Here is a 20,195-nt window from a genome sequence, read left to right as displayed (position 1 = left end):
TCTTCGTCCTCTCACCTCCGTGCCAGGTCGCCATGACAGAGAAGACCCCGGAGACCCACCTGGAGGAGGAGGAGGAAGACCAACTGGATGGCCAACTCAACTACAGGCCGCCCCCGCAGAAGTCCCTGAAGGAGCTGCAGGAGATGGACAAGGACGACGAAAGTCTGGCCAAGTACAAGAAGACCCTGCTGGGGGACGGGCCCGTCCTGGCAGGTGGGTTGGGGGCCGCACCTCTGTGTGTGTCTTTGTGACCGTGTGAGGGTGTCCGCGTCTCTATATGTTGCCAGCTTGTACTTCCCAAGCGCTTAGTACAGTGCTCTGCACGCAGTAAGCGCTCAGTAAATACGATTGATTGATTGATTGATTGACTGGGAGCCCACTGTGGGCAGGGGCTGTTGGCAAATCGCCCTTTCCAAGCTCTGCGCCGTTGCTAAATTGTCCTCTCCCTTAGCTGAGTGTCCTAAAAGCCAAGGATCCTGGGGGCAGAGCCTTCGTGGAGGAAGAGGGCTCTCAATAAGTGCTCAATAAATGTGATTGACTGACTGGGTGTGTGTGTCCCCTCAAAAATGTACCTTTTATTGTTAATTTGTCCTCTCCCAAGCGCTTAGCTGAGTGTCCTAAGGGCCGAGGATCCTGGGGGCAGAGCCTTCTTGGAGGAAGTGGGCTCTCAGGAAGCGCTCAATAAATGTGATTGACTGACTGGGTGTGTGTGTCCCCTCAAAAAATGTACCTTTTATTGTTAAATGTGATTGACTCTGTGTGTGTGTTTGTCCCCTCAAAAATGTACCTTTTGTTGTTAAATTGTCCTCTCCCAAGTGCTTAGCTGAGTGTCCTAAGAGGAGAGGATCCTGGGGGCAGAGCCTTCTTGGAGACAGAGGGCTCTCAGGAAGCGCTCAATAAATGTGATTGACTGGGTGTGTGTGTCCCCTCAAAAAATGTACGTTTTATTGTTAAATGTGATTGACTCTGTGTGTGTGTGTGTGTGTGTGTGTGTGTGTTTGTCCCCTCACAAAATGTACCTTTTATTGTTAAATTGTCCTCTCCCAAGCGCTTAGCTGAGTGTCCTAAGAGGAGAGGATCCTAGGGGCAGAGCCTCCTTGGAGGAAGAGGGCTCTCAGGAAGCGCTCAATAAATGTGATTGACTAACTGGGTGTGTGTGTGTGTCCCCTCAAAAAATGTACCTTTTGTTGTTAAATTGTCCTCTCCCAAGCGCTTAGCTGAGTGTCCTAAGAGGAGAGGATTCTGGGGGCAGAGCCTTCTTGGAGACGGGGGGGCTCTCAGTAAGCGCTCAATAAATGTGATTGACTGTGTGTGTGTGTCCCCTCACAAAATGTACCTTTTATTGTTAAATTGTCCTTTCCCAAGCGCTTAGCTGAGTGTCCTAAGAGGAGAGGATCCTGGGGGCAGAGCCTTCTTGGAGGAAGAGGGCTCTCAATAAGCACTCAATAAATGTGATTGACTGTGTGTGTGTGTGTGTGTGTGTGTGTGTGTGTCCCTTCAAAAAATGTACCTTTTATTGCTAATTTGTCCTCTCCCAAGCACTTAGCTGAGTGTCCTAAGAGCCAAGGATTCTGGGGGCAGAGCCTTCTTGGAGGAAGAGGGCTCTCAGGAAGTGTTCAATAAATGTGATTGACTGACTGGTTGTGTGTGTCCCCTCAGAAAATGTACCTTTTATTGTTAAATTGTCCTCTCCTAAGCGCTTAGCTGAGAGTCCTAAGAGCTTAGGATCCTGGAGGCAGAGCCTTCTTGGAGGAAGAGAGCTCTCAGGAAGAGCTCAATAAATGTGATTGACTGGGTGTGTGTGTGTCCCCTCACAAAATGTGCCTTTTATTGTTAAATTTGTCCTCTCCCAAGCGCTTAGCTGAGTGTCCTAAGAGCCGAGGATTCTGGGGGCAGAGCCTTCTTGGAGGAAGAGGGCTCTCAGGAAGCACTCAATAAATGTAATTGACTGACTGGGTGTGTGTGTCCCCTAAAAAAATGTACATTTTATTGTTAATTTGTCCTCTCCCAAGCACTTAGCTGAGTGTCCTATGGGCCGAGGATCCTGGGGGCAGAGCCTTCTTGGAGATGGAGGGCTCTCAGTAAGCGCTTAATAAATGTGATTGACTGACTGGGTGTGTGTGTCCCCTCAAAAAATGTACCTTTTATTGTTAAATGTGATTGAAACTCTGTGTGTGTGTGTGTGTGTGTTTGTCCCCTCAAAAAAAGTACCTTTTATTGTTAATTTGTCCTCTCCCAAGCGCTTAGCTGAGTGTCCTAAGAGCTGAGGATCCTGGGGGCAGAGCCTTCTTGGAGGAAGAGGGCTCTCAGGAAGCGCTCAATAAATGTGATTGACTGGGTGTGTGTGTCCCCTCAAAAAATGTACCTTTTATGGTTAAATGTGATTGACTGTGTGTGTGTGTGTGTGTTTGTCCCCTCAAAAAATGTACCTTTTATTGTTAATTTGTCCTCTCCCAAGCGTTTAGCTGAGTTTCCTAAGAGGAGAGGATTCTGGGGGCAGAGCCTTCTTGGAGATGGGGGGCTCTCAGTAAGCGCTCAATAAATGTGATTGACTGGGTGTGTGTGTCCCCTCAAAAAATGTACCTTTTATTGTTAAATGTGATTGACTCTGTGTGTGTGTGTGTGTGTGTGTGTTTGTCCCCTCAAAAAATGTACCTTTTATTGTTAAATTGTCCTCTCCCAAGCACTTAGCTGAGTGTCCTAAGAGCCAAGGATTCTGGGGGCAGAGCCTTCTTGGAGATGGAAGGCTCTCAGGAAGCGCTCAATAAATGTGATTGACTGACTGGGTGTGTGTGTCCCCTCAAAAAATGTACCTTTTATTGTTAAATGTGATTGACTCTGTGTGTGTGTGTTTGTCCCCTCACAAAATGTACCTTTCATTGTTAATTTGTCCTCTCCCAAGCGCTTAGCTGAGTGTCCTAGGAGCCGAGGATTCTGGGGACAGAGCCTTCTTGGAGGAAGAGGGATCTCAGGAAGCGCTCAAGAAATGTGATTGACTGACTGGGTTTGTGTGTCCCCTCAAAAATGTACCTTTTATTGTTAATTTGTCCTCTCCCAAGCGCTTAGCTGAGTGTCCTAAGAGGAGAGGATTCTGGGGGCAGAGCCTTCTTGGAGGAAGAGGGCTCTCAGGAAGCGCTCAATAAATGTGATTGACTGACTGGGTGTGTGTGTCCCCTCACAAAATGTACCTTTTATTGTTAAATGTGATTGACTCTGTGTGTGTGTGTGCGTGTTTGTCCCCTCAAAAAATGTACCTTTTATTGTTAAATTGTCCTCGCCCAAGCACTTAGCTGAGTGTCGTAAGGGCTGAGGATTCTGGGGGCAGAGCCTTCTTGGAGGAAGAGGGCTCTCAATAAGTGCTCAATAAATGTGATTGTGTGTGTGTGTGTGTGTGTGTGTGTGTGTGTGTGTGTGTGTGTCCCTTCAAAAAATGTACCTTTTGTTGTTAAATTGTCCTCTCCCAAGCACTTAGCTGAGTGTCCTAAGGGCTGAGGATCCTGGGGGCAGAGCCTTCTTGGAGGAAGAGGGCTCTCAGGAAGCGCTCAATACATGTGATTGACTCTGTGTGTGTGTGTGTATGTGTGTGTCGCTTCAAAAAATGTACTTTTTGTTGCTAAATTGTCCTCTCCCAAGCGCTTAGCTGAGTGTCCTAAGAGGAGAGGATTCTGGGGGCAGAGCCTTCTTGGAGGAAGAGGGCTCTCAGTAAGTGCTCAATAAATGTGATTGACTCTGTGTGTGTCTGTGTCCCCTCAAAAAATGTACCTTTTATTGTTAAATGTGATTGACTCTGTGTGTGTGTGTGTGTGTGTTTGTCCCCTCACAAAATGTACCTTTTATTGTTAAATTGTCCTCTCCCAAGCGCTTAGCTGAGTTTCCTAAGAGGAGAGGATTCTGGGGGCAGAGCCTTCTTGGAGGAAGAGGGCTCTCAGGAAGCGCTCAATAAGTGTGATTGATTGTGTGTGTGTGTGTGTGTGTGTGTGTGTGTGTCCCTTCAAAAAATGTACCATTTGTTGTTAAATTGTCCTCTCCCAAGCGCTTAGCTGAGTGTCCTAGGTGGAGGGGATTCTGGGGGCAGAGCCTTCTTGGAGGAAGAGGGCTCTCAGTAAGTGCTCAATAAATGTGATTGACTCTGTGTGTGTGTGTGTGTGTGTGTGTGTGTGTGTGTCCCTTCAAAAAATGTACTTTTTGTTGTTAAATTGTCCTCTCCCAAGCACGTAGCTGAGTGTCCTAAGAGGAGAGGATTCTGGGGGCAGAGCCTTCTTGGAGGAAGAGGGCTCTCAGGAAGCGCTCAATAAATGTGATTGATTCTGTGTGTGGGGGGCGATGGGCAGGGACTGTGTCTGTTCATTGTTATATTGTCTTTTTTTAATGGCATTTATTAAGCGTTTACTATGCGCAAAGCACTGTTCTAAGCGCTGGGGAGTTTACAAGGTGATCTCCCAAGCGCTTAGCAGAGTGTACTGAAAGCAGAGGACACTGGGAGCAGAGGGCTCTGGGTTCTGGAGTCGAGGCCTCTGGGAGCTGAGGATTCTGGGGGCGCCCAGTAGGCGCTCAATAAATAGGATCGATTGACTGTGTGTGTATGTTTGTGTGTGTGTAGGCCGGAAAGTGCCTGTTTATGGTTCTATTGTCCTCTCCCAAGTGTTTAGTACAGTGCTCCGTACACAGTAGGTGCTCAATAAATACAATTGACTGACTCTCTGAGTCGTGAGCAGACTGTGTGTTTGTGTGTTTGTGTGTTTGTGTGTGTGTAGGCAGGGAAGTGCCTGTTTATGGTTCTGTTGTCCGCTCCCAAGTGTTTAGTGCAGTGCTCCTCACACAGTAAGTCCTCAATAAATACGATTGACTGACTCTGTGAGTCTTGGAGCAGATTGTGTGTTTGTGTGTTTGTGTGTGCGTAGGCAGGGAAGTGCCTGTTTATGGTTCTATTGTCCTCTCCCAAGTGTTTAGTACAGTGCTCCTCACAAATTAAGTGCTCAATAAATACGATTGACTGACTCTGTCGTGAGCAGACTATGTGTTTGTGTGATTGTGTGGTTGTGTGTGCGTAGGCAGGGAAGTGCCTGTTTATGGTTCTATTGTCCTCTCCCAAGTGTTTAGTACAGTGCTTCTCACACAGTAAGCGCTCAGTAAACACAAATGACTGACTCAGTCTTGGAACAGACTGTGTGTTTGTGTGTTTGTGTGTGCGCAGGCAGGGAAGTGCCTGTTTATGGTTCTATTGTCCACTCCCAAGTGTTTAGTACAGTGCTCCGCACACAGTAAGTGCTCAATAAATACGATTGACTGACTCTGTGAGTCATGGAGCAGACTGTGTGTTTGTGTGTTTGTATGTTTGTGTGTGCGTAGGCAGGGAAGTGCCTGTTTATGGTTCTATTGTCCTCTCCCAAGTGTTTAGTACAGTGCTCCGCACATAGTAAGCTCTCAATAAACACGATTGACTGACTCTGTGAGTCTTGGAGCAGACTGTGTGTTTGTGTGATTGTGTATTTGTGTGTGCGTAGGCAGGGCAGTGCCTGTTTATGGTTCTATTGCCCTCTCCCAAGTGTTTAGTACAGTGCTCCGCACACAGTAAGTGCTCAATAAATACAATTGACTGACTCGGTGAGTCTTGGAGCAGACTGTGTGTTTGTGTGATTGTGTGTTTGTGTATGTGTAGGCAGGGAAGTGCCTGTTTATGGTTCTGTCGTCCTCTCCCAAGTGTTTAGTACAGTGCTCCGCACACAGTAAGCGCTCAATAAACACAATTGACTGACTCTGTGAGTCTTGGAGCAGCCTCTGTGTTTGTGCGTTTGTGTGTAGGCAGGGAAGTGCCTGTTTATGGTTCTACTGTCCTCTCCCAAATGCTTAGTACAGTGCTCCGCACATAGTAAGCGCCCAATAAACACAATTGACTGACTCTGTGAGTCTTGGAGCAGCCTGTGCAGTTGTGTGTTTGTGAGTGTGGACTGAGAGCGGAGGATTCGGGGAGCGGAGGGCTCTAGGGGGGCAAAGGATCCGGAGCTGAGGATTCTGGGGGCGCCCGGTGGGCGCTCAATAAATAGGATCGATGGACTGACCGTGTGTGTGTCTGTGTGTGTGTAGACAGGGAAATGCCTGTCTATGGTGCCATTGTCCTCTCCCAAGTGTTTAGTACAGTGCTCCGCACACAGTAAGCGCTCAATAAATACGATTGTTCCCAAGCGCTTAGTACAGTGCTCTGCACATAGTAAGCGCTCAATAAATACGATTGATGATGATGATTGATTGATTGTGTGTGTGTGTGTGTGTGTGTTTTTGTGTGTGTGCGGGAAGGGAAGTGCCTGTCTATGGTTCTTTCGTCCTCTACCAAGTGTTTAGTACAGTGCTCCTCACACAGTAAGCGCTCAATAAATATGATTGACTGACTCTGTGAGTCTTGGAGCAGGCTGTGTGTTTGTGTGTTTGTAGGCAGGGAAGTGCCTGTCTGTGGTTCTATCGTCCTCTCCCAAGTGTTTAATACAGTGCTCCGCACACAGTAAGCGCTCAATAAATATGATTGATTGACTGTGTGTGTGTGTTTGTGTGTGTGTGTAGACAGGGAAGTGCCTGTCTATGGTTCTTTCGTCCTCTCCCAAGTGTTTAGTACAGTGCTACTCACACAGTAAGCGCTCAATAAATACGATTGATTGACTGTGTGGGTGTGTTTGTGTGTGTGTAGACAGGGAAATGCCTGTCTATGGTGCAATTGTCCTCTCCCAAGTGTTTAGTACAGTGCTCCTCACACAGTAAGCGCTCAATAAATACGATTGTTCCCAAGCGCTTAGTACAGTGCTCTGCACATAGTAAGCGCTCAATAAATGCGATTGATGATGATGATTGATTGATTGTGTGTGTGTGTGTGTTTTTGTGTGTGTGCGGGGAGGGAAGTGCCTGTCTATGGTTCTTTCGTCCTCTACCAAGTGTTTAGTACAGTGCTCCTCACACAGTAAGCGCTCAATAAATATGATTGACTGACTCTGTGAGTCTTGGAGCAGGCTGTGTGTTTGTGTGTTTGTAGGCAGGGAAGTGCCTGTCTGTGGTTCTATTGTCCTCTCCCAAGTGTTTAATACAGTGCTCCGCACAAAGTAAGCGCTCAATAAATATGATTGATTGACTGTGTGTGTGTTTGTGTGTGTGTAGACAGGGAAGTGCTTGTTTATGGTTCTATTGTTCTCTCCCAAGTGTTTAGTACAGTGCTCCTCACACAGTAAGTGCTCAATAAATACGATTGATTCACTGTGTGTGTGTGTTTGTGTGTGTGTAGACAGGGAAGTGCCTGTTTATGGCTCTATCGTCCTCTCCCAAGTGTTTAGTACAGTGCTCCTCACACAGTAAGCGCTCAATAAACACAATTGACTGACTCTGTGAGTCTTGGAGCACACTGTGTGTTTGTGTGTTTGTGTGTTTGTAGGCAGGGAAGTGCCTGTCTATTGTTCTGTCAGCCACTCCCAATTGTTTAGTACAGTGCTCCTCACACAGTAAGCGCTCAATAAATATGATTGATTGACTGTGCGTGTGTGTTTGTGTGTGTGTAGACAGGGAAGTGCCTGTTTATGGCTCTGTCTTCCTCTCCCAAGTGTTTAGTACAGTGCTCCGCACACAGTAAGCGCTCAATAAACACAATTGACTGACTCTGTGCGTCTTGGAGCAGCCTATGTGTTTGTGTGTTTGTGTGTAGGCAGGGAAGTGCCTGTTTATGGTTCTATTGCCCTCTCCCAAGTGCTTAGTACAGTGCTCCACACATAGTAAGTGCCCAATAAACACAATTGACTGACTCTGTGAGTCTTGGAGCAGCCTGTGTGTTTGTGTGTTTGTGTGAGCGTAGGCAGGGAAGTGCCTCTCTATGGTTCTGTCGTCCTCTCCCAAGTGTTTAGTACAGTGCTCCTCACACAGTAAGTGCTCAATAAACACAATTGACTGACTCTGTGAGTCTCGGAGCAGACTGTGTGTTTGTGTGTTTGTGTGTAGGCAGGGAAGTGCCTGTTTATGGTTCTATTGCCCTCTCCCAAATGCTTAGTACAGTGCTCCGCACATAGTAAGCGCCCAATAAACACAATTGACTGACTCTGTGAGTCTTGGAGCAGACTGTGTGTTTGTGTGTTTGTGTGTGTGTAGGCAGGGAAGTGCCTGTCTATGGTTCTGTCATCCTCTCCCAAGTGTTTAGTACAGTGCTCTGCACACAGTAAGCGCCCAATAAACACAATTGACTGACTCTGTGAGTCTTGGAGCAGCCTGTGTGTTTGTGTGTTTGTGTGAGCGTAGGCAGGGAAGTGCCTCTCTATGGTTCTGTCGTCCTCTCCCAAGTGTTTAGTACAGTGCTCCTCACACAGTAAGTGCTCAATAAACACAATTGACTGACTCTGTGAGTCTCGGAGCAGACTGTGTGTTTGTGTGTTTGTGTGTAGGCAGGGAAGTGCCTGTTTATGGTTCTATTGCCCTCTCCCAAATGCTTAGTACAGTGCTCCGCACATAGTAAGCGCCCAATAAACACAATTGACTGACTCTGTGAGTCTTGGAGCAGACTGTGTGTTTGTGTGTTTGTGTGTGTGTAGGCAGGGAAGTGCCTGTCTATGGTTCTGTCATCCTCTCCCAAGTGTTTAGTACAGTGCTCTGCACACAGTAAGCGCCCAATAAACACAATTGACTGACTCTGTGAGTCTTGGAGCAGCCTGTGTGTTTGTGTGTTTGTGTGAGCGTAGGCAGGGAAGTGCCTCTCTATGGTTCTGTCGTCCTCTCCCAAGTGTTTAGTACAGTGCTCCTCACACAGTAAGTGCTCAATAAACACAATTGACTGACTCTGTGAGTCTCGGAGCAGACTGTGTGTTTGTGTGTTTGTGTGTAGGCAGGGAAGTGCCTGTTTATGGTTCTATTGCCCTCTCCCAAATGCTTAGTACAGTGCTCCGCACATAGTAAGCGCCCAATAAACACAATTGACTGACTCTGTGAGTCTTGGAGCAGACTGTGTGTTTGTGTGTTTGTGTGTGTGTAGGCAGGGAAGTGCCTGTCTATGGTTCTGTCATCCTCTCCCAAGTGTTTAGTAAAGTGCTCCTCACACAGTAAGTGCTCAATAAATACGATTGATTCACTGTGTGTGTGTGTTTGTGTGTGTGTAGACAGGGAAGTGCCTGTTTATGGCTCTATCGTCCTCTCCCAAGTGTTTAGTACAGTGCTCCGCACACAGTAAGCGCCCAATAAACACAATTGACTGACTCTGTGAGTCTCGGAGCAGCCTGTGTGTTTGTGTGTAGGCAGGGAAGTGCCTGTTTATGGTTCTACTGTCCTCTCCCAAATGCTTAGTACAGTGCTCCGCACATAGTAAGCGCCCAATAAACACAATTGACTGACTCTGTGAGTCTCGGAGCAGACTGTGTGTTTGTGTGTTTGTGTGTAGGCAGGGAAGTGCCTGTTTATGGTTCTATTGCCCTGTCCCAAATGCTAAGTACAGTGCTCCGCACATAGTAAGCGCTCAGCAAACACAATTGACTGACTCTGTGAGTCTAGGAGCAGACTGTGTGTTTGTGTGTTTGTGTGTGTGTAGGCAGGGAAGTGCCTGTCTATGGTTCTGTCGTCCTCTCCCAAGTGTTTAGTACAGTGCTCCTCACCCAGTAAGTGCTCAATAAATACGATTGATTCACTGTGTGTGTGTATTTGTGTGTGTGTAGACAGGGAAGTGCCTGTTTATGGCTCTATCGTCCTCTCCCAAGTGTTTAGTACAGTGCTCCGCACACAGTAAGCGCCCAATAAACACAATTGACTGACTCTGTGAGTCTCGGAGCAGACTGTGTGGTTGTGTGTTTGTGAGTGTGGACTGAGAGCGGAGGATTCGGGGAGCAGAGGGCTCTAGGGGGGCAAAGGATCCGGAGCTGAGGATTCTGGGGGCGCGCGGTGGGCGCTCAATAAATAGGATCGATGGACTGACCGTGTGTGTGTTTGTGTGTGTGTAGACAGGGAAATGCCTGTCTATGGTGCAATTGTCCTCTCCCAAGTGTTTAGTACAGTGCTCCTCACACAGTAAGCACTCAATAAATACGATTGTTCCCAAGCGCTTAGTACAGTGCTCTGCACATAGTAAGCGCTCAATAAATGCGATTGATGATGATGATTGATTGATTGTGTGTGTGTGTGTGTTTTTGTGTGTGTGCGGGGAGGGAAGTGCCTGTCTATGGTTCTTTCGTCCTCTACCAAGTGTTTAGTACAGTGCTCCTCACACAGTAAGCGCTCAATAAATATGATTGACTGACTCTGTGAGTCTTGGAGCAGGCTGTGTGTTTGTGTGTTTGTAGGCAGGGAAGTGCCTGTCTATGGTTCTGTCATCCTCTCCCAAGTGTTTAATACAGTGCTCCGCACACAGTAAGCGCTCAATAAATATGATTGATTGACTGTGTGTGTGTTTGTGTGCATGTAGACAGGGAAGTGCCTGTGTATGGTTCTATTGTTCTCTCCCAAGTGTTTAGTACAGTGCTCCTCACACAGTAAGGGCTCAATTAAATACGATTGATTGACTGTGTGTGTGTGTTTGTGTGTGTGTAGACAGGGAAGTGCCTGTTTATGGCTCTATCGTCCTCTCCCAAGTGTTTAGTACAGTGCTCCTCACACAGTAAGCGCTCAATAAACACGAATGATTGACTGTGTGTGTGTGTTTGTGTGTGTGTGTGTAGACAGGGAAGTGCCTGTCTATGGTTCTGTCATCCTCTCCCAAGTGTTTAGTACAGTGCTCCGCACACAGTAAGCGCTCAATAAACACAATTGACTGACTCTGTGAGTCTTGGAGCACACTGTGTGTTTGTGTGTTTGTGTGTTTGTAGGCAGGGAAGTGCCTGTCTATTGTTCTGTCAGCCACTCCCAATTGTTTAGTACAGTGCTCCTCACACAGTAAGCGCTCAATAAATATGATTGATTGACTGTGCGTGTGTGTTTGTGTGTGTGTAGACAGGGAAGTGCCTGTTTATGGCTCTGTCTTCCTCTCCCAAGTGTTTAGTACAGTGCTCCTCACACAGTAAGTGCTCAATAAACACAATTGACTGACTCTGTGGGTCTTGGAGCAGCCTGTGTGTTTGTGTGTTTGTGTGTAGGCAGGTAAGTGCCTGTTTATGGTTCTATTGCCTTCTCCCAAATGCTTAGTACAGTGCTCCGCACATAGTAAGCGCCCAATAAACACAACTGACTGACTCTGTGAGTCTTGGAGCAGCCTGTGTGTTTGTGTGCTTGTGTGTGTGTAGGCAAGGAAGTGCCTGTCTATGGTTCTGTCGTCCTCTCCCAAGTGTTTAGTACAGTGCTCCTCACACAGTAAGTGCTCAATAAACACAATTGACTGACTCTGTGAGTCTCGGAGCAGACTGTGTGTTTGTGTGTTTGTGTGTGTGTAGGCAGGGAAGTGCCTGTCTATGGTTCTGTCATCCTCTCCCAAGTGTTTAGTACAGTGCTCCTCACACAGTAAGTGCTCAATAAATGCGATTGATTCACTATGTGTGTGTGTTTGTGTGTGTGTAGACAGGGAAGTGCCTGTTTATGGCTCTATCGTCCTCTCCCAAGTGTTTAGTACAGTGCTCCGCACACAGTAAGCGCCCAATAAACACAATTGACTGACTCTGTGAGTCTCGGAGCAGACTGTGTGGTTGTGTGTTTGTGAGTGTGGACTGAGAGCGGAGGATTCGGGGAGCAGAGGGCTCTAGGGGGGCAAAGGATCCGGAGCTGAGGATTCTGGGGGCGCCCGGTGGGCGCTCAATAAATAGGATCGATGGACTGACCGTGTGTGTGTTTGTGTGTGTGTAGACAGGGAAATGCCTGTCTATGGTGCAATTGTCCTCTCCCAAGTGTTTAGTACAGTGCTCCTCACACAGTAAGCGCTCAATAAATACGATTGTTCCCAAGTGCTTAGTACAGTGCTCTGCACATAGTAAGTGCTCAATAAATACGATTGATGATGATGATTGATTGATTGTGTGTGTGTGTGTGTGTTTTTGTGTGTGTGCGGGGAGGGAAGTGCCTGTCTATGGTTCTTTCGTCCTCTACCAAGTGTTTAGTACAGTGCTCCTCACACAGTAAGCGCTCAATAAATATGATTGACTGACTCTGTGAGTCTTGGAGCAGGCTGTGTGTTTGTGTGTTTGTAGGCAGGGAAGTGCCTGTCTGTGGTTCTATCGTCCTCTCCCAAGTGTTTAATACAGTGCTCCGCACACAGTAAGCGCTCAATAAATATGATTGATTGACTGTGTGTGTGTTTGTGTGCATGTAGACAGGGAAGTGCCTGTGTATGGTTCTATTGTTCTCTCCCAAGTGTTTAGTACAGTGCTCCTCACACAGTAAGGGCTCAATTATACGATTGATTGACTGTGTGTGTGTGTGTTTGTGTGTGTGTAGACAGGGAAGTGCCTGTTTATGGCTCTATCGTCCTCTCCCAAGTGTTTAGTACAGTGCTCCTCACACAGTAAGCGCTCAATAAACACGAATGATTGACTGTGTGTGTGTGTTTGTGTGTGTGTGTGTAGACAGGGAAGTGCCTGTCTATGGTTCTGTCATCCTCTCCCAAGTGTTTAGTACAGTGCTCCGCACACAGTAAGCGCTCAATAAACACAATTGACTGACTCTGTGAGTCTTGGAGCACACTGTGTGTTTGTGTGTTTGTGTGTTTGTAGGCAGGGAAGTGCCTGTCTATTGTTCTGTCAGCCACTCCCAATTGTTTAGTACAGTGCTCCTCACACAGTAAGCGCTCAATAAATATGATTGATTGACTGTGCGTGTGTGTTTGTGTGTGTGTAGACAGGGAAGTGCCTGTTTATGGCTCTATCTTCCTCTCCCAAGTGTTTAGTACAGTGCTCTGCACACAGTAAGTGCTCAATAAACACAATTGACTGACTTTGTGCGTCTTGGAGCAGCCTGTGTGTTTGTGTGTTTGTGTGTAGGCAGGTAAGTGCCTGTTTATGGTTCTATTGCCCTCTCCCAAATGCTTAGTACAGTGCTCCGCACATAGTAAGCACCCAATAAACACAACTGACTGACTCTGTGAGTCTTGGAGCAGCCTGTGTGTTTGTGTGCTTGTGTGTGTGTAGGCAAGGAAGTGCCTGTCTATGGTTCTGTCGTCCTCTCCCAAGTGTTTAGTACAGTGCTCTGCACACAGTAAGTGCTCAATAAACACAATTGACTGACTTTGTGCGTCTTGGAGCAGCCTGTGTGTTTGTGTGTTTGTGTGTAGGCAGGTAAGTGCCTGTTTATGGTTCTATTGCCCTCTCCCAAATGCTTAGTACAGTGCTCCGCACATAGTAAGCACCCAATAAACACAACTGACTGACTCTGTGAGTCTTGGAGCAGCCTGTGTGTTTGTGTGCTTGTGTGTGTGTAGGCAAGGAAGTGCCTGTCTATGGTTCTGTCGTCCTCTCCCAAGTGTTTAGTACAGTGCTCCTCACACAGTAAGTGCTCAATAAACACAATTGACTGACTCTGTGAGTCTCGGAGCAGACTGTGTGTTTGTGTGTTTGTGTGTAGGCAGGGAAGTGCCTGTTTATGGTTCTATTGCCCTCTCCCAAATGCTTAGTACAGTGCTCCACACATAGTAAGTGCCCAATAAACACAATTGACTGACTCTGTGAGTCCTGGAGCAGCCTGTGTGTTTGTGTGTTTGTGTGAGCGTAGGCAGGGAAGTGCCTGTCTATGGTTCTGTCGTCCTCTCCCAAGTGTTTAGTACAGTGCTCCTCACACAGTAAGTGCTCAATAAACACAATTGACTGACTCTGTGAGTCTCAGAGCAGACTGTGTGTTTGTGTGTTTGTGTGTAGGCAGGGAAGTGCCTGTTTATGGTTCTATTGCCCTCTCCCAAATGCTTAGTACAGTGCTCCGCACATAGTAAGCGCCCAATAAACACAATTGACTGACTCTGTGAGTCTTGGAGCAGCCTGTGTGTTTGTGTGTTTGTGTGAGCGTAGGCAGGGAAGTGCCTGTCTATGGTTCTGTCGTCCTCTCCCAAGTGTTTAGTACAGTGCTCCTCACCCAGTAAGTGCTCAATAAATACGATTGATTCACTGTGTGTGTGTATTTGTGTGTGTGTAGATAGGGAAGTGCCTGTTTATGGCTCTATCGTCCTCTCCCAAGTGTTTAGTACAGTGCTCCGCACATAGTAAGCGCCCAATAAACACAATTGACTGACTCCGTGAGTCTCAGAGCAGACTGTGTGGTTGTGTGTTTGTGAGTGTGGACTGAGAGCGGAGGATTCGGGGAGCGGAGGGCTCTAGGGGGGCAAAGGATCCGGAGCTGAGGATTCTGGGGACGCCTGGTAGGTGCTCAATAAGTAGGATTGATGGACTGAGTGTGTGTGTGTGTGTGTGTGTGTGTTTGTGGGTGTGTGTGAGAGACACTACCCAGCTGGGTGTGGTGATGGGGTCGCCCCCTCTGCTTCTCTCCCCTTGGCCAGACCCCAACGCCCCCAACGTGACAGTGACCCGCCTCACCTTGGTGTGCGACACGGCCCCCGGACCCATCACCATGGACCTAACCGGTAAGTGGGTTGGACGCCCTCCCGGCGTGGCGTCTCTCAAGGCCCCACGTTCATTCATTCAATCAGAATAATCAGAATTAATAATAATAATGGCATTTGTTAAGCGCTTACTATGGGCCAAGCACCGCTCTAAGCGCTGGGGAGGTTCCAAGGTGATCGGGTTGTCCCCCTTGGGGCTCACAGTCTTCATCCCCATTTGACAGATGAGGGAACTGAGGCCCAGAGAAGGGAAGTGGCTTGCCCAAAGTCACACAGCTGACAATAATAATAATAATAATGGCATTTATTAAGTGCTTACTATGTGCCAAGTACCGTTTTAAGCGCTGGGGAGGTTACAAGGTGATCGGGTTGTCCCCCCGGGGGCTCACAGTCTTCATCCCCATTTGACAGATGAGGGAACCGAGGCCCAGAGAAGTGAAGTGACTTGCCCGAAGTCACACAGCTGACAATAATAATAATAATAATAATAATAATGATGGCATTTGTTAAGCGCTTACTATGTGCCAAGCACCGTTCTAAGCACTGGGGAGGTTACAAGGTGATGAGGTTGTCCCATGGGGGGCTCACAGTCTTCATCCCCATTTGACAGATGAGGGAACTGAGGCCCAGAGAAGTGAAGTGGCTTGCCCAAAGTCACACAGCTGACAATAATAATAATAATAATAATAATAATAATAATAATGACATTTATTAAGGGCTTACTATGTGCAAAGCACTGTTCCAAGCGCTGGGGAGGTTACAAGGTAATCAGGTTGTCCCACGGGGGGGCTCACAGTCTTCATCCCCATTTTCCAGATGAGGGAACCGAGGCCCAGAGAAGTGAAGTGACTTGCCCAAAGTCACACAGCTGACAATAATAATAATAATAATAATAATAATAATGGCATTTGTTAAGCGCTTACTATGTGCCAAGCACCGCTCTAAGCACTGGGGAGGTTACAAGGTGATCGGGTTGTCCCCCCGGGGGCTCACAGTCTTCATCCCCATTTTCCAGATGAGGGAACTGAGGCCCAGAGAAGTGAAGTGGCTTGCCCAAAGTCACACAGCTGACAATAATAATAATGGCATTTATTAAGCACTTACTATGTGCAAAGCACTGTTCTAAGCGCTGGGGAGGTTACAAGGTGATCGGGTTGTCCCCCCGGGGGCTCACAGTCTTCATCCCCATTTGAAAGATGAGGGAACTGAGGCCCAGAGAAGTGAAGTGACTTGCCCAAAGTCACACAGCTGACAATAAGAATGATAATAATAATAATAATAATGGCATTTATTAAGTGCTTACTGTGTCCCAAGCACCATTCTAAGCGCTGGGGAGGCTACAAGGTGATCGGGTTGTCCCATGGGGGGCTCACAGTCTTCATCCCCATTTTCCAGATGAGGGAACTGAGGCCCAGAGAAGTGAAGTGACTTGCCCAAAGTCACACAGCTGACAATAATATTAATATTAATAATAATAATAATAATAATAATAATAATAATGGCATTTATTAAGCGCTTACTATGTGCCAAGCACTGTTCTAAGCGCTGGGGAAGTTCCAAGGTGATCGGGTTGTCCCGGGGGGGCTCACAGTCTTCATCCCCATTTTCCAGATGGGGGAACTGAGACCCAGAGAAGTGAAGTGACTTGCCCAAAGTCACACAGCTGACAATAATAATAATAACAATAACAATAATAATAATAATAATAATAATAATAGCATTTATTAAGCGCTTACTATGTGCCAAGCACCGTTCTAAGCGCTGGTGAGGTTCCAAGGTGAATTCGAACCCATGACCTCTGACTCCAAAGCCCGGGCTCTTTCCACTGAGCCACGTGATAGTATTTGTTAAGCGCTTACTATGTGCCAAGCACTGTTCTAAGTGCTTTCGGGATACAAGGTGATAATATTACTAATTATAATAATGATGGTATTTGTTAAGAGCTTACTATATGCCAAGCACTGTTCTAAGCGCTGGGGAGGTTACAAGGTGATCAGGTTGTCCCACGTGGGGCTCCTAGTCTTCATCCCCATTTTCCAGATGAGGGAACTGAGGCCCAGAGAAGTGAAGTGACTTGCCGAAAGTCACCCAGCTGACAGTTGGCGGAGCCAGGATTTGAACCCATGACCTCGGACTCCAAAGCCCGGGCTCTTTCCACTGAGCCACGCTGCTTCTCTTAGCCATAATTATATTTGTTCTAACGGTTTTGACACCCGTCTCCATGTTTTGTTTTGTTGTTCGTCTCCCCCCTTCTAGGCCGTGAGCCCATTGTTGGGTAGGGACCGTCTCTAGATGTTGCCAACTTGGACTTCCCAAGCGCTTAGTACAGTGCTCTGCACTAAGTGAGCGCTCAATAAATACGATTGAATGAATGAATGAATGAAGAGTAAGCGCTTAACAAATACCATCCTTCTTCTTATCATCAGCGCTTAGAACAGTGCTTGGCACATAGTAAGCGCTTAACAAATACCATCCTTATTATCATACACAGCGCTTAGAACAGTGTTTGGTGCATAGTAAGCGCTTAACAAATACCATCCTTATTATCATCAGCGCTTACAGCAGTGCTTGGCACATAGTAAGCGCTTAACAAATACCATCCTTATTATCATACACAGCGCTTAGAACAGTGTTTGGCACATAGTGAGCGCTTAACAAATACCATCTTTATTATCATTAGCACTTAGAGCAGTGCTTGGCACATAGTAAGCGCTTAACAAATACCATCCTTATTATCATACACAGCGCTTAGAACAGTGTTTGGCACATAGTGAGCGCTTAACAAATACCATCTTTATTATCATTAGCACTTAGAGCAGTGCTTGGCACATAGTAAGCGCTTAACAAATACCATCCTTATCATCAGCGCTTAGAGCAGCGCTTGGCACATAGTAAGCGCTTAACAAATACCATCCTTATCATTAGCGCTTAGAACTGTGCTTGGCACGTAGTAAGCGCTTAACGAATACCATCGTTATTATTACCATCTGCGCTTAGAACAGTGCTTGGAACATCGTAAGCGCTTAACAAATACCATCCTTATTATCATCAGCGCTTAGAACAGTGTTTGGCACATAGTAAGCGCTTAACAAATATCATCCTTATTATTATCAGCGCTTAGAACAGTGCTTAGCACATAGCAAGCACTTAACAAATATCATCCTTATTATTATCAGCGCTTAGAACAGTGCTTGGCACATAGTAAGCGCTTAACAAATATCATCCTTATTATCATCAGCGCTTAGAACAGTGCTTGGCACATAGTAAGCGCTTAACAAATATCATCCTTATTATCATCAGCGCTTAGAACAGTGCTTGGCACATAGTAAGCGCTTAACAAATATCATCATTATTATCAGCGCCTAGAACAGTGCTTGGTACATAGTAAGCGCTTAACAAATACCATCCTTATTATCAGCGCTTAGAACAGTGCTTGGCACATAGTAAGCGCTTAACAAATACCATCCTTATTATCATCAGCGCTTAGAACAGTGCTTGGCACATAGTAAGCGCTTAACATATACCATCCTTATTATCATCAGCGCTTAGAACAGTGCTTGGCACATAGTAAGCGCTTAACAAATCCCATCCTTATTATCATCAGCGCTTAGAACAGTGCTTGGCACATAGTAAGCGCTTAAAAATACCACCCTTATCAGCGCTTAGAACAGTGCTTGGCACATAGTTAGCGCTTAACAAATATCATCCTTATTATCATCAGCGCTTAGAACAGTGCTTGGCACATAGTAAGCGCTTAAAAATACCATCCTTATTACTATCATCAGCGCTTGGCACATAGTAAGCGCTTAACAAATACCATCCTTATTATTATCATCAGCGCTTGGCACATAGTAAGCGCTTAACAAATACCATCCTTATTATCATCAGCTCTTAGAACAGTGCTTGGCGCATAGTAAGCGCTTAACAAATACCATCCTTATTATTATCATCAGCGCTTGGCACATAGTACGCGCTTAACAAATACCATCCTTATTATCATCAGCGCTTAGAACAGTGCTTGGCACATAGTAAGCGCTTAATGAATACCATCCTTCTTATCATCAGCGCTTAGAACAGTGCTTGGCACATAGCGCTTAACAAATATCCTTATTATTATCAGCGCTTAGAACAGTGCTTGGCACATAGTAAGCGCTTAACGAATATCATCCTTGTTATTATCAGCGCTTAGAACAGTGCTTGGCACATAGTAAGCGCTTAACAAATATCATCCTTATCATCAGCGCTTAGAACAGTGCTTGGCACATAGTAAGCGCTTAACAAATGCCATCCTTATTATCATCAGCTCTTAGAACAGTGCTTGGCACATAGTAAGCGCTTAACAAATATCATCCTTATTATCATCAGCGCTTAGAACAGTGCTTGGCACATAGTAAGCGCTTAACAAATGCCATCCTTATTATCATCAGCTCTTAGAACAGTGCTTGGCACATAGTAAGCGCTTAACAAATATCATCCTTATTATCATCAGCGCTTAGAACAGTGCTTGGCACATAGTAAGCGCTTAACAAATATCATCATTATTATCAGCGCCTAGAACAGTGCTTGGTACATAGTAAGCGCTTAACAAATACCATCCTTATTATCAGCGCTTAGAACAGTGCTTGGCACATAGTAAGCGCTTAACAAATACCATCCTTATTATCATCAGCGCTTAGAACAGTGCTTGGCACATAGTAAGCGCTTAACAAATACCATTCTTATTATCATCAGCGCTTAGAACAGTGCTTGGCACATAGTAAGCGCTTAACAAATACCATCCTTATTATCATCAGCGCTTAGAACAGTGCTTGGTACATAGTAAGCGCTTAACAAATATCATCCTTATTATCAGTGCTTAGATCAGTGCTTGGCACATAGTGCTTAACAAATATCATCCTTATTATTATCAGCGCTTTAAACAGTGCTTGGCACATAGTAAGCGCTTAACGAATATCATCCTTGTTATTATCAGCGCTTAGAACAGTGCTTGGCACATAGTAAGCGCTTAACAAATATCATCCTTATTATCATCAGCGCTTAGAACAGTGCTTGGCACATAGTAAGCGCTTAACAAATATCATCATTATTATCAGCGCCTAGAACAGTGCTTGGTACATAGTAAGCGCTTAACAAATATCATCCTTATCATCAGCGCTTAGAACAGTGCTTGGCACATAGTAAGCGCTTAACAAATACCATCCTTATTATCATCAGCGCTTAGAACAGTGCTTGGCACATAGTAAGCTCTTAACAAATACCATCCTTATTATTATCATCAGCGCTTGGCACATAGTACGCGCTTAACAAATCCCATCCTTATTATCATCAGCGCTTAGAACAGTGCTTGGCACATAGTAAGCGCTTAATAAATATCATCCTTATTATTATCAGCGCTTAGAACAGTGCTTGGCACGTAGTAAACGCTTGACGAATGCCATCCTTCTTATCAGCTTAATAAATATCATCCTTATTATTATCAGCGCTTAGAACAGTGCTTGGCACATAGTAAGCGCTTAACAAATATCATCCTTATTATCATCAGCGCTTAGAACAGTGCTTGGCACATAGTAAGCGCTTAACAAATACCATCCTTATCATTTCCTGTCGCCTCACAGGGCCAACGCAAGACCTGCTTCCTGCTTCTGGTTTCAAAAGCATCCGTGAGGCAAAAAGCCTCCGGGGAGTGAGGAAATAATACCCAGGAGGGGAAGGGAGGGCTACCAGAAAA

The 20,195-nt window shown here is 46.0% G+C and overlaps 1 protein-coding gene across 1 annotated transcript in view; it reads left to right on the top strand.

The window, feature by feature from the left end:
• The window catches only part of ARHGDIB (Rho GDP dissociation inhibitor beta), a 68,523-nt gene that overhangs the window by 22,061 nt on the left and 26,267 nt on the right, over positions 1–20,195 (top strand). Inside the window, exons 2-3 of the mRNA XM_038768404.1 lie at positions 27–213; positions 14,405–14,488. Coding sequence (XP_038624332.1) covers positions 33–213; positions 14,405–14,488 — 265 coding nt within the window. The 5' untranslated portion in view covers positions 27–32. The remainder of the gene's footprint in view (positions 1–26; positions 214–14,404; positions 14,489–20,195) is intronic.

Source organism: Tachyglossus aculeatus, chromosome 2, assembly GCF_015852505.1.
Source record: "Tachyglossus aculeatus isolate mTacAcu1 chromosome 2, mTacAcu1.pri, whole genome shotgun sequence".
NCBI lineage: Eukaryota > Metazoa > Chordata > Mammalia > Monotremata > Tachyglossidae > Tachyglossus > Tachyglossus aculeatus.
This window is presented reverse-complemented; position numbering and strand designations above follow the sequence as displayed.